At 44.7% G+C, this 15,164-nt stretch overlaps 1 protein-coding gene across 1 annotated transcript in view; it reads left to right on the plus strand.

Moving 5' to 3' along the window:
- The window catches only part of LOC137308573 (regulator of G-protein signaling 22), a 150,207-nt gene that overhangs the window by 92,289 nt on the left and 42,754 nt on the right, over positions 1–15,164 (plus strand). The window contains exons 19-22 of the mRNA XM_067977192.1: positions 6,005–6,130; positions 9,519–9,620; positions 14,013–14,207; positions 15,036–15,122. Of these exons, the coding sequence (XP_067833293.1) occupies positions 6,005–6,130; positions 9,519–9,620; positions 14,013–14,207; positions 15,036–15,122 (510 nt within the window). The remainder of the gene's footprint in view (positions 1–6,004; positions 6,131–9,518; positions 9,621–14,012; positions 14,208–15,035; positions 15,123–15,164) is intronic.

Below are 15,164 nucleotides of genomic sequence, written 5' to 3' on the forward strand. Positions count from 1 at the left end.
TGCTGCCAGGAAACCGGGCACAGACCTGCATTCTTCGCTGCCTGTGGTCACAGACCAGCTGAAAATTTAGGGAGTGGAATCGTTCCTGTTATAAAACATGGCTGCTTCATGACAGGGACAGTACAGGGTAATGTGTCTGCAGTCAATTACACCTTGCATCATGCAAATCGAAGAACTCTCTCCTACTTATCAGCAGCCTGCATTGGGAAGGTGATATATTGTTGTTGTCTCCCTGCAAAGAGTGCAGCCGCCACCTGCTTGCTGGCTGTATGGACAAAAACCCAACTGATGTTGCTGATGTCAGCTGTTGCAGCCTGGAATGAGCCTGTGGCATAGACAAACGGGGGCAATTTTAATCTAACCCGCCCATCGGGAAACTGATGGGATCAGGTGCAGCACTGGTTTTACACCTCACCCAATTTTGCTCTCCATTGAAGGGGTGTAAAGCCGGCGTTCCACCCGATCCCGTGGGTTTCCTGCCCGGCAAGTTAGGATAAAATTACCCCCCCATTGAGGACCACGATAACTTTCAGTCACAGGCAATGCTGTGTGTGCCCTGGTGTTTGGCCATAATTCCTGCTGCAACGGGTGACAAAGGTCTGTGACTGCCTGCCTGCTGAAACCCAGCTTCCTGACACACTGCTCCTCTGTAATGTTGAGATAAGATATCCTGTTGCAAAACACTCGCATGCTGTAAGGCCTCCATTGTCCTTGCCTCTTTTGTCCTCTTCTTTGAGCCTGCGCAGGTCTGTGCTGCCATGCTTGTTACTGCTGCTGTTGCCGCTGCTGCTGTGGCAGCAACATTCCTATCTTTTCCAGTATTCCTGCGGCCAGTGAAGTGAAAGAGTACAGCTGCAGCCAAAAGTCAGCTCTCCAACAGCTATTTAGTATGAAAGACTTTCCAAAGTCAGCCAAAAAATGGCTCCAAAGATCCCCAGCAGCCAAAAACGATGATCCAGAGACTTAATGGAAGAGGCGATCCCTTTAAATATCCCTGCTTCAGCCTGCTTCCTGAGTGTTCATGCTATGTTTTATCTGAGCGGGCTTAAGAATGAACGAATCAAATGCTCCCAGGCACCAATTTCCCAAAAAGATCCTAATTCAAATGAGGGATCCTTATCAAAATATTTTAATGAGCCCAGCATTCATTTCAGAGGTCCGCCAGGGAGGCCTAAGGAACACCTTAACCAATATGGCGGCTGCCATTTTTTTGTGTGCACTTCCGGCATGGGACATCCCACCATAAAATTGATAAGTGGAACGCCGATTTTGGGCCTGAAAACTTGGTGAAACGCAAATGAATTTCTACCCCGCAGTGCGGCACTGAAATAATGGGCATCATTTTAGCACCCATTATCGGGTGCGTTCCTGGCGGGGGGGGCTCCGAAAATCGGAGAATCCCGGAGTGGGTCGGGAGCCCGACTCCAACCCGCCCATTTCCGGGTTCCCCACTGACGCGCCAGCGTGCGCGCGCAGCCCCCGCTGGTGGGAATCCCGCAGGCAATTAAAGCCAGCGGGATGCCACCTGAAGCTATTTATTTTGCTTGTTCAGGTCATTAACTGACCTGATTAAGGGATTATGTGAGGAGGGGTGGGATTTAAAAGCATAATGGGACTGTTTCCCACACTGGGGGAAACACTCCCAGTTCAAATGGACCTCTTGCAGCTGTCAGCCTTTGGCAGCTGCAAAGGTCCATTTGACAGGTGAAGGGGGGGGAGACCCTCACTCATTGCAGGAGGCCACTCTGTCACTTGGGACAAAGTTTGGCCTCCACCACCCTCCTCCTGACAATCAAAGTCACCAACTTGCACACTTACCCCGGGGTCCAGACACATGTACCTACCTTGCGGACCCCCTCAGATGTACATCTTCCGGATGGGGGCCGCCGTAGCTGCAGTCATGACCTCCTCGAAGGGCGAACAGCATCACCAGCCTCACCATCCACGCCGTCCACCTCTGACACGTGGAGCTCCACAACAGAGTGCTGTGACACATCCACCTGTACAGCAGGAGGGAGGGCTACCGCAGAGAGAGATGCGTCGCGGAGGGCACTACCCTCGCCACAGGGTCCACAGACCGAGGCTTAGCTTCCTGGACCTCTCTGAGCAGCAGTGCACATGGAGGCTCAGAGTCACTCGACATTTAGTCGTGGACAACTGCAGCCTCCTTCATGCCGAGCTGCTCCTGGCTGGCCCGAGCACCATCTTCTTACCTGTCGCTGTCAAAGTCACCACTGCCCTCAACAACTTCTCCTCCGCATCCTTCCAGGGTGCAACCGGGGACATCGCCGACGTCTCACAGCCATCTGCACAAAAGAGCCCTGCAAATATACCTACACCCACTCTGCAGTGACACAATGGGTGGCATCAGTTGTGGGTCTTCATAGTGATCCTCAGGAAAGGGCATTATTGCACAAACCAGACAAGATTTGCGAAGACATGGCAGTAGTGGTGCCAATATAATATGTAATGTGAGTTGGTCAGAAATTCAATATAAGTAACAACCATGACAAACCCTCAAACACCCTTGTGCATCCCCTTCATGCTCACGACATATTTGCCTTAAGCTGCCTACTGCACATATGTGATGCATGCCCTGTGGCTGAAGCACAGGTAGTGGCAGATTGAGTGAGGCTGACCGTGAAAGAGATGCGCGAGAGGGTGAGTATGAGATAGAGCCATGAGATTGTATGAGGATTGGGTTGAGTGGTAGTGGCGGGATGAGTACTGGCGAGGTGAGTAGGTGCAGGTAAGATGAGGATGAGGTTTGAGTGGGTATGAGGGGTGATGTGACAGAGTAGTGTTGGCAGTGCAGAAGGAGATGTGGGGTGGGGGCGGTGATGTGGCAGACGGAGTGTAGGGGAAAGAGCAAGTGTACTCACTTCGGCTGACCTACTGAGGTCATTGGAGCGCCTCCTGCATTGTATGCAGGTGTGCGATATGTTGGTGGTGCAGGTGACCTCCTCTGCCACCTCGAGCCAGGCCTTCCTGGTGGCAGAGGCAGGCCGCTTCCTCCCGCACGCCGGGAGGAAGATCTCTGTCCTCCCCCTCCTCCTCACCCCATGTATTGATACCTGGAGTGAGGCATCATTAAACTGGGAGCAGCCTTCCCCCTGGGCTGCTCCATGCTGTAATTTTTTCTATTTGTTGCAGCATCTGTCAGTGGAGGACTGCCCCTTTAAATAGAGCTCCTCCAGCTGACAGATCGTACTGCGCATGCGCAGCCCGCCCGACGCACAGATCAGCAGGGGGAACCCGGAGGACAAGGTAAGTGGATCCAATTGGGCTACGATCGCGCGGGTGGCTGACTGATTTCGCCGGGCGTGTTACCCACACGCCCGATAGCCCCCCCGCCGAGAACCCGCAGCCCTGGTAACATCGGGCCCAATATTAGAGGCAAGTTATGTTGTTAGAAGCTGCTGGAGCCCTGTGGTACCTAAATGAGATAACTTGTTTATAATAGGATGGGGGGAGGAACGGTGAGGGTTGAAAACATCTTAGAATTTAAGGGCGCATTAATCCTAATGGAATAAATAAAATTCCATCAGATCTGGTTGATCGATATGCATTTGGAAAACTAATGTTTTACATGGTAAAAATCAATAGATTAATAAGACATCAGTTCATTGCATATCAATATATTTTATGAAATCAACTTGTAATGTCATAAAATTCCATACAAATTAAAATATTAGTGCATTTTGGCAAAAAAATTGATTTCTTGCTGCTTAAAATTCCACTCCCACCCACTGGCCCGCTGCCACTTCCCACCTGTTTTGGGCAGGCAGCTGACGGGGGCCAACCCACCCACCCACCCCCATTCCCCAACCTGGGAATTAAAATCGCCCGGGCCTCATCTGTCCAGGTTGGGGGGGAGGAGTTGGGGGAGGGGTGGGTGGGGTTGGCCCCGTCCTGCTCCCCACCTGCCTGAATCCTGCTCCAGATTAATAATGGGGCTGGCTATAAGGCAGAATGATGTTGCAGAGGCCATGGAAGGATTTAATTTAAAATTTAGGTGGATAAGGAGACAGTGAAAGTTGCAAACTCAGGAGTAATAGGAGAACAGGACTCAGTGTAGGTTAGAATGTGGGCAATGAAGTTTTGGATGAATTGAGATTCAAAAAAGGCAGAACTCTGGAGGCACTCAAGAAGAGCATTGGAGTAGTCAAGTCTGGAGGTGACAAAGGTGTGGATGAATATTTCAGCAGTAGTGGGGAGGTGAAATACAGTCAGAGGTGGGTGACGATGTGGCCATGGAAATAGGCAGTCTTGGTGATAGGATGTGGAGTTTGAAATTCAGCTCAGGATCATGCAGGATACTGGCTGCACTCCATCGGGTTTCTTCTTAAGGAGTTGCAAGAGATAGAATCATAGAAAGGTTACAGCGTGGTAGGAGGCCATTCGGCCCATCAAGTCCGTGCCGGCTCTATGCAAGAGCAATCTAGCCAGTCACACTCTCCCGCCCTATCCCTGTAGCCCTGCATTTTTTTTCCTTTCAAGTACTTATCCAGTTCGCATTTGAAAGCCATGATTGAATTCTGCCTTCACTATCCCCCACCCACCCCCCAGCAGTGCATTCCAGATCATAACCACTCGCTGTGTAAAAAGTTTTTCCTCATGTCACCTTTGGTTCTTTTGCCAATCACCTTAAATCTATGTCCTCTGGTTCTTGACCCTTCCACCAATGGGAACAGTTTCTCTCTATCCTGTCTAGACCCTTCATGATTTTAAATACCTCCATCAAATCTCCTCTCAATCTTCTCTGTTCCAAGGAGAACAACCCCAGTTTCTCCAGTCTATCCAGATAACAAAAGTCCCTCATCCCTGGAATCACTCTAGTAAATCTTTTCTGCACCCTCTCTAAGGCCTTCACATCTTTCCTAAAGTGCGGTGCCCAGAACTGGACACAATACTCCAGTTGAGGTCGAACCAGTGTTTTAAAAAGGTTCATCATGACTTCCTTGCTTTTGTACTCTATGCCTCTATTTATAAAGCCCAGGATCCCGTATGCTTTTTTAACCACTTTCTCAACCTGCCCTGCCACATTCAATGATTTGTGCACATATATCCCCAGATGTCTCTGTTCCTGTACCCCTTTTAGAATTGTACCCTTTAGCTTATATTGCCTCTCCTCATTCTTCCTACTGAAATGTATCACTTTGTATTTTTCTGCATTAAATTTCATCTGCCACGTGTCCGCCCATGCCACCAGCCTATCTATATCCTCTTGTAGTCTATCACTATCCTCCTCACTGTTTACTACACTTCCAAGTTTTGTGTCATCTGCAGATTTTGAAATTGTGCCCTGTACACCCAAGTCCAAGTCATTAATATATATCAAGAAAAACAGTGGTCCTAGTACTGACCCCTGGGGAACACCACTGTACACCTTCCTCCAATCCGAAAAACAACTGTTCACCACTACTCTCTGTTTCCTGTCAATTCGCCAATTTTGAATCCATGCTGCTACTGCCCCCTTTATTCCATGGGCTTCAATCTTGATGACAAGCCTATTATGCAGCACTTTATCAAACGCCTTTTGAAAATCCATATACACCACATTAACCGCATTTGCCCTCATCTACCCTCTCTGTTACCTCATCAAAAAACTCTTATCAAGTTAGTTAAACACGATTTGCCTTTAACAAATCCGTGCTGGCTTTCCCTAATCAATCCACACTTCTCCAAATGACTGCTAAGGGAGGAAGTTGGGTGCTAAGGTGTAGCGTTTTAGGTAAGGAGTAGAGTTGTAGGTGGGATGTAGAGTTTTAGGTAGGAGCTGAACATAATGGTTTCAGCTTTGGTGATGTTGAGTTGAAGGAATATGCTGATGGATCTAACACTTGATAACAGTTGGGGAGTTGAGCAGCATAGTGGTGGTCAAGGAATCAAGAGTGGTGGCAGAGAGGTAAGGTTGGGTGTCATCAGCATGCAATGAAAGCTGGATTGTCTTTATGCTTACTGATATTGAATTAAAGAGTCCTGTTTGTGTGTGTTTCTGTAGATGCAGATCACAAAACACCAAGAAGCTTTGTGCAATTATAAAATGGACAGCTTACTGAAGGCCCTGCATGATGAAAGCAGAGCTGGATACTTCTTCACACATTTTTGCGAACAAACAGGAAATCCGGTAAGTGAAATAAACCTTGGATTAGTGGATAAAGGGCTCTTTTATTTATTCTTTAGTCAGTTTGAGAACAGAACTGAAATCTGACTTCTATCTGAGAATCAAAACAATCACCACTTCCAAGCTGGAAGGTTGCAGGACCTAATGCTGCCATGGCTGTTTCATGTAAATTGAGGGCACTTCAGTAATATTCACCATCTGCTCCTAATTTTCTATACTTCTTTATTGAGCAATGTTAGCCACATTTTGATCTAGATTTCAATAACACTTCAAATGGATACAATAATTTTTTTAATATATAAATCGTTGTCCCTTCTGAGCTTGGGCATAACTTTCACTGTCATTTGCTGAGCAAGTGTTCTGGACGAAGTGTTAGCTATAGTACTGCTACGACCACATTCTGATCACCATACTACAGCAAAAATATCCAGGGATTGGAGGCAGTACATAAAAGGAAAACCAAGTTTAGTGTTAGGCATCCAAGCTGAGGAAAGGTTGAAGAGCCTAGGATTGTTTACTCTGGAACACAGGAACAGGAGTAGGCCATTCAGCCTCTTGAGCGTGTTCTGCCATTCAATTAGATCATGGCTGATCTGCACCTCAACTCCGCCTTTGTTCCACATCCCTTGATACACTTACATAACAAAGATCTATCGATCTCGATTTTGAAAATTTCAATTGTCCCAGCATCCAAAGCCTTTTGGGGAAGAGAGTTCCAGATTTCCACAACCTTCGTGTGAAAAGGTGCTTCCTGATTGCACTTCTAAATGGCCTAGCTCTAATCAAAGACCATATTGGGCCACTGAAAGGTGCTCAAGGACAGGTTAGAAAGGACTCTCAGGGCATGGTTGAGATACTAAACAAATACTTTACATTGATATATACTCTTGAAGATGAAGCTCAAGTAAAATTGTTCATATTAAGATAGATGATGATATGGTCTTAGATGGAATAACGAACCTTAAAATAGATCAGGCTGCCGGCCCACATCATATCCACCCCAGAGTCCTTAAGGAAACGGAACAGGTGCAATGCTTGCCCCTTGCCTGTATCTTTAATAGCTTGCTAAAGTTGGGGACTATTCCCTCAGACTGGAAGGATGCTAACATAGTTCCAATTTTTAAAAAAGGGTAACAAGGCAGAAATGGATATTTGTGTCATTTATCAATATTGCTGCTCCTCCCTTCCCAATTTCCATCCTTTCTAAATATCCTATAGCTAGCTCCCAATAATACCCAGCTTATAGCTAGGTCTCTGTAATGGCTACTACATCATACCCTTTAAGCTGAATTTGTGCTTCTAATTCGCTTGTTTTATTTCTTATGCTCTGTGTATTTGGGTATGGAACACCTACCTGGGTAACTGTCCCCGCCCTGCCCATATGTCCTGCTGGTCTTTTTATCACACTTTTTGACTTCCATTTGCAGTCTTGATCTATGAGAGATTACCCAGAGAATATTGCCCACAGCAAGGAGTTAAGGCAAGAACCTTTCAACGCAAAAGTTGATTTCTCCCGTTGGTGTTGTAGCATAAAAATGTCAATATGTCCACTCCTGGTGTGCGCTGGAAGTACATATTGTAAAGGCACATATTGAAAAATGGCGCACTCCCAGCTTGATGTTTTCCATCCATTAAAATTAATGGAGAGAAAATTGCAAACTGAGAATGTGCAATTTTGCAATGTGTATGCCAGGAGTTGGTGCATTGGGATCTTTACCCCTTAATGTTTTTATAAATCAGCCTAGTGAGAAAAGATACAATTGGGATAGAAGGCTCTTTGATTGACTTTGCACATTCCAGTGCTCTGTGAGGTTGAAACCATCATAACCATAAACATAAATGTGATAATTTGAGTTTCAGCCTTATTCCTCTCTGCACTTCTGTGTGCAGTTTCTACTGTTATGTTAGTTAACACCGAATTACATAGGAATAGCTAACAAGTAGGAGGAAACCTTTTAAATAGATACGAGATCAAGTAACTCTATTGAAACCCAGCAGGAAGTTGAAAAAGGCTTGAAGTACAGAGTGAAAAATATTCCTCAGGAATTTCCACAGAGCATTGAAGATGGGAATGAGGTGGAAATCTGCTGAGCATTTATCCATATATTACTAAAAAATATTAATCTGTCAGCAATCTGATTGCTCTGTTAATTGAAGCTTCATTTTCTGCAAACTATTTGGTCCATTAAATGAAGGCTATGCCGAAGCCCTCTATAACCGTTAACAAGCCCAACACGTATCATTTCAAATAGTTGGGCCAGAGTCTCTCTGTGCTGTTAAAGCTAAACAATTATAGGGACAGACTATTTTGGATTTTTAGACCAGAGTATGGCTCTGCCCCAATCTTTGCCTCAGTGCTTCGTCCCAGCCAGCAATGATTTTTTGGGTAAAGTGTACAGGGTGTAAGTTATCTCAGAGACTCTCTGGAACATCACTGTGTCACCCAAAACTACCTCAACTGCATCCAAAGTAACCACAATAGTAGGGACTAAACAGAAATTCACCACAATGCAGCGAGCTGCTCCCTAATGTTGGGCTGCTCCAAACTCTACTCCCCAGCTTCAGTTGATCCTGGCCCTGTTCCCTGGGCATGGTCGCCTGTGTACAGCGCACTTAATTGTCCTCATTGTTTCTATAGATTCATGGTACAGATTTATGAGTGTCCTTTTCTAGGTCATGATGAGTTTTTCCTTTTTCCTACATGGTAATCAGGGAGCATCTAATCTTTACAGAACTCATCAGTTACTTGGTACCACTGTGTCCTCATTTCAGACTTTAAGAACATAAGAAATAGGAGCAGGAGTAGGCCATATGGCCCCTCGAGCCTGCTTCGCCATTCAGTAAGATCATGACTGATCTTCAACCTCAACTCAAACTTTCCCGCCTGATCCCCATATCGCTTGATTCCCTTAGTGTCCAAAAATCTATCGATCTCAGCCTTGAATATACTCAATGACTGAGCATCCACAGCCCTCTAGCGTAGAGAATTCCAAAGATTCACAACCCTCTGAGTGAAGAAATTTCTCCTCATCTCGGTCCTAAATGGCCGTTCCCTTATTCTGAGACTATGCCCTCTAGTTCTAGACTCTCCAGCCAGGGGAAACAGCCTCTCAGCATCTACCCTGTCAAGCCCTTACAGAATCTTATATGTTTCAAAGAGATCACCTCTCAATCTTCTAAACTCCAATGGGTATAGGCCCTTTCCACTCAATCTCATCATAGGACAACCCTCACATCCCAAGAATCAATCTAGTGAACCTTCGTTGCACTATCTCTAAGGCAAGTATATCCTTCCTTAGGTAAGGATACCAGCTATGCAGAATGACTACACTGGATAGAAACAAGCCATTGCTGTGTAGAATATGAACTAATTTTTCTTTCTATCTTGCAGTTATGGAGCAATGGCATGAACCTGTGGTTTGACTTGAAGGAATATCAGCGACTTTTTTATGCAGAAATCTTTCAACCTTTTAAACTCAGGAGACAAGCTCAGGCAAGCTATGAAATACATATTGTTCAATAGTTATCAATATTTGGTGAGCCAGATCTGGATGGGTGGGGTGAAGGGTTTAAAGAATATGTTAGGGTTGTAAATGGGAAGGGTAAGGAGACCAGCAGAGTTGCAACAGAGAGTGCAACAAAATTGAGATATTTTTGCCCGGTTTTTATTTAGTGAGCGCTCCTTTAAAGCCGGTCACGCTACATAAACAATTTTTAAAAATCAACTGCAGTTCAGATGCTTATAACAAGCTTAATTTCAATACAGTGTTTTGAGTTTCATCAGTTACAGGCTGGAGAGAGAAATAATTCAAACTTAAACAATTCTGTATGTATACATCATTGAAGTCAATGGAAAATAAAGATGGGCAGGTTGTAAAACAGGCAGCCAATCCAATCCTGTCAGTTTCCCGCTGGGCGGGTTAGGTTACAATTCCCCCGAGAAGCAGATACAAAAAAATTCTTCAAATGCTATACCAGCAAGAAAGTAGTTAGAGATGAAGCTAAAACCCTAAGGACTCATGCTGAACATGGAGTACTACACAGTTTTAGTTACCGAAACATAAGGAGGTTATCCAGGCAGAGGAGAGCAACAAGCTGGACCCTCATTGTCAGAGGGATGAGCTATAAGGAACTATTAGATAGGTTAGTGTTCTCTGCCTCAAAAAGAGATGTTTTAGACAGGATTTTATAGAGATACAAGCAGACCACCTGTGGTGTTGCTCAGTAAGTCCGAGGTTTTGTAAGAACAGAGGTGTTATACAAAGTAGGGACACTGACTTATTGACTTTGTGGTGGCTCTGAGATCTGGTTGCATTTAGATAGGATCTGAGGCTCTACCAGTATTTTGAGGTAGGCCCCCAGGGTCTGGGGAGTACTGGGAAGGGGAGTCCAGCATTCTGGGAATACAAGAGAGGAAGGCCCGAGGAACACAGGCAATTCCTGGGATCTGAGATCACTGGGAAAGGAATCCTGAGATCTGTGGGCATTGAGGAGCAAATTCTCATAGTCTCGGAGTACTGGGATGGTTCTAAGATTAGGGAACACTGTGAATGTTGTGAGTCTTGGGACCTTAGCCTGAGGTGAGGGTTCAGCGGGATTGTGAAGAGAATTGGAGTATTGGGAATTGCTGGGATCTGGCAGTATTGGAAGAAACAGGGTTAAGTCTATTGGGGCAGTAGGCCCCAGGAAAATGGGATTCAAACTGCCTTTGGTCCCTTTCAAGTCGTCAGGCCCCATTCTTCAATGTGTTCCTACACTTCGGTCTCCTTCCCTGACATATCTACAGCCCCTTTTGTGTCCTCAAGTACCCCACCATCACTTTACCTATTGTTAGCAAGCTCCTATCTTTATGTTCCTACCTTAATGCATTTAAGCATAAATTTTCTGCTTCTTAAAATCAGTGATGGAAAATCATGGACTGGGGTTCACAATTTCCTGATATGCACTCCCAATGTACACCAGGAGCGCATTATCAATGAGTTTTCTAATTTTAAGTCTTTAATAAATATTAATTCCATAAACAAACAAAATAAAACATTCAGTGTCCGTCATTTATGCAGTTTCCAAGCTTTTAAAATATTAAAATTGTTAAGCCTCAAAAATCGTTCAGGAGGAATTTTTAACAAACTATACAACCAAAAGACGTGATATAAACGGTCTCTTTGTTTTCTTTTCTAGTCATCAACAAGGAAACTATGTTAACAGTTGTTACTGTTCACATGTGCTGCCTCTTGAACTATGTCATAATCTTGGGGTTTTTATATGAGATATTTCTTTGGGTCCAGAGTCAACTGGCCATTCATGTAAACAACCTTGTGCCATCTGTGATCCAGAGTGCATTTTTTTAGACTTCAAAATACATGAAGCATTTTTCTGCTGGCTGTAGACCAGGTGCCTCTCCCGTGATGCAAAAGCCACTCTCCTGGTACTGCGCCTCAGCACTCCTGCTGCTCTGCACAAGAAAAGAGTGCAGGACTGTTGTGACGTTTTGAAGGCCCGTCAACACTGGCCCCCAAAGCCAAAATGGCAGCCACCTCAGCTTCCATTGGCAGCAGTGTTAGCTCTCACCAGAGGCTCCATCACGGTAGCCGGTTCATGAAGCTGACCGCTCGATCCATGTTAGATCAAATGGTCTCCATGCTCTGCGCGAAGCATTGACATAAGTTGGAGCTGGACTCTTCCATGCTCTGAGCCATGGTGCGCAAGCCCACCGGCAGGCTGCCCAGTGAACCTAGCATTTCCTGGTATAAGCCCATCAGCTTTCTTTGGCAGGCTAGGCCCTGGAAGTCAGCATCTGAGTCCTCTGCAGCAGAGCTAGTATGTGATCTCACTCTCCAGCGAGCTGGCACCTCTGGGGTCCGATCTCCCTGCCCCAGCTCCTGCACATGTGCCCAGAGCTTCACCATGTGGAAACCTCTCCTCTAGTCTAGCCTCTAAAGTACACGTGGGGCCAGCAGTGAGCTGGTGCTTGCTAGGGTCAGACCCGAATGATGGTGCATCTTCAGAAAGGCTGGCCTGCTCTTCCTGAAGTGGGCAGAGATATCTCCACATTTTCAGCACCTGAAATGAAAGAGAGGGACAAAGGTTAGCTTTTAGTGTGAAGAGAGAACAGAGAGAGATGAGTGACTGGTGGAAGCAGCTGCAGTTTGTCATGTAGAGTGTGTAGGGTGAGATCGAAGTAAGAATAGAAAGAGAGGATAAGGTGTGAAAAAACCCTGCATCTCCTCCAGCATTGCCAATCGCCACGGCCATGACTCTACCGTGATGGCCAGCATTTTTTCTCGATGTGGGAGAGGTTGCGCAGGGGGCCTCAGTCTCCTCCGATGGCCGCTGGTGTACTGGAAGGATGAGATCAATTCAAAATCTATATCTAATGATCTTAACATCTTATGATGACTTGTAGCATTAAATCACAGAATTGTATACGTCACTCTCCAATACTTTACCTTCGTTGAATCAAAGTTTGAAAGTAAGATGCCCAAGCTTGCACAGAATATTCCAAGTGTGACCGTATACAGGGTTGAAATAACTTACTTTGAGTTACAATCAAATATCTGAGTCGCATGCCAGTAATTGATTAGCCTTGTTACCTGTTTTGTATGACCAGATATTTTCTGTGAATGATCGATAATCCCAGCAAATCCTTTTCCTTTTACATTAAAATTGACATTGGACTGGGGTGAGGCATCCCTATTATAAAGCTCCATGGAGGCTGAGGTTGGATGCTTGCTTTAGGTCGGGAGATCTGGGCTGTGTTGATCGGGAATCCATGCTAAATTTGACATCTATTTGATGTTTCCAGGTGAACCTAAGCCAACAAGTCTTCTAAAGAAGGGTTAACTGACCCAGGTCAGAAACAGAGCAGGTCACAACCCCTGCTGCTCAGTAGTAGGATTGCCCCTATAAATAGACATTGCAGTGTAGCCTGCCCAATATAGTGAGACCCATCTTTTGCTCCATCTGTAGGTCCAGGATGCAGGGTCCTTCAGACTACTTGTCTGTTTCAAGATGCTCACTGGATGCCCCACATGATTTTTACTTTTCCTGATTTTCCTGTTTTAATTTAATTTGTTATTTTCGTTAGTTTATTTAAAAATCAGTTTGAGTGGGCCACCCTCCCTGAAGTTTTAGTGGTGTCCTTCCTGTAGAAGAAGGCATCTGATGAATTTCAAAATAGGACCTGGCCATTATTGACACAGGTTCCATGTTTTTTTTTGTACCAATGCACATAATATTAGAAGTTGGCTCATGTTAGCCTGCCAGTGCAAATTGGCCACAGGGAACAATCCCTGCGCTGGAATGGGGAGACTTTGGCGCACCAGATATTGGGCATGGGTCTCATTTACATGAGGCTGGCGAGCTGCTGATGCCTTCTGGGCGCACCTCTGAGCAGGGGTCACTGAATAGCGGTCTGGAGCAGTAACCTTGCCTGATTTTTCCTCTCTCTAGCCCAGGAATGTTACAGCCAGCTGCAGTTCCCCAATTCATGCTCTGGTTAAAATAAGTTAACTCAGCACAAGCCAGGAATCAAACCTGAGACCTTCCTTGTCTCTGTGGCTCAGTACCACAACATGTGGTGCATTACCCACTAAGCCACTGGGGGAGATGCATTCAGAAAATGTTATAATATTATTACTACAATTATTCTCCTCAGTATTGTTTACGAATATGGTAAACAGTAGCAGACCCAGAATGAACCCCAGTGGAACTTCTTTGAACACTGACCTGCCTGTGTACAGGACTGACTCTGCAATCTAGGAGTCACCATATAATATATGATGAAAAAGCAGTTTGTTTGTATGGTTTTAAGAAGCCATTGAAACCTAACTGTTTGGACATTTCCATCTGCAAACTGATCTTTTCACACTTTGTCCACTTGTTTCAGTTCATTTTTGCTACATACATTGTTGAAGAGGCTCCAGCAGATGTCGAAGTAGATACAGAGAATAAGAAAATAATCTTTAAAAAACTGGAGCCACCCTTTGAAGAGTTGTTTGATCAGGTGGAAGAACACGTTCTCATCTTGCTACTGGTACCTTGGATGCACATGATTGAAATGGACATATCAAGTAGCAAAAAGGTACAGTCAATGCATCCAACCTCCTTTTTAAATGAGTCTGTAAAAATGGTCCACTTCATATTTTGTGCTGTCTTGTACTTAGTCTATAGACATTTATATTCTTTCCTATTTCCTGCTTTTTCTTTTCTCTCTGTATTATGAATACTTTCCTGGATGGACAGACAATCTGCTCTGCAACCAGCCAGTAAAGGCAGTGTGTGAGTTCAAATTACTCAGAACCCTTCTTGTTAGGAAGCAGCTGATCTCCAACTGCCAGATCTCCTAAACAGCATGACTGAGATTAGCAACTGAATGTGTGAAGCTCAGTGGCTTGTTACAAGTTATTGGCCTATTCAAAGGGTCACACAGTGTATGTCCCATGGAGTCCTAAAAGGAGGAAGGGCAGAAAAATCACTGCAAAAACTTGCAAATACAAATATTTTGAAAATGCTTCAATTTTTGGGTTAAGGGTATATTTTTCAATTGGAGAAGTGCAGAGTATGAAAACTTACTGTGCTTGTAGTACATTTCTCTGTGCACTATTTTTACTTATCCCATTTATCCTTTTTCAAATGGTTAACAGCTGCCTGAAAATAGTGCACAGAAGAATGTAGTACAAGTACATTGAACATTTGTACCTGAAAGTCGCTGATCAGAAAATATATACAATATTCTCATGTGATCCAGATGCACAGTTTCCATCCTGCCTCCCTCTGTGGATTTGTATCTTGCTGTAAATGGAAAACATAATGTAAGTTTACATAAATTCTTCACCCTCTTATTCTGTAATGCTGCTGTCTTTGTTTCAGTGTTGTTCCTTGATACTCAGTGGAAATGTTTTATTTCTAGGTGGAGTTGGTAAGGGAGACTCGCTATTTGGATTCTAAATACTACAAGAAACTTCAGGAACTACACAGAAAGATTTTTCCCAATGAAGTAATTAGCTCTTTGGCTCTAAAAAAGAAAATTAAGTTTTTC

Source organism: Heptranchias perlo, chromosome 3 (assembly GCF_035084215.1).
Source record: "Heptranchias perlo isolate sHepPer1 chromosome 3, sHepPer1.hap1, whole genome shotgun sequence".
Classification (NCBI taxonomy): Eukaryota; Metazoa; Chordata; class Chondrichthyes; order Hexanchiformes; family Hexanchidae; genus Heptranchias; species Heptranchias perlo.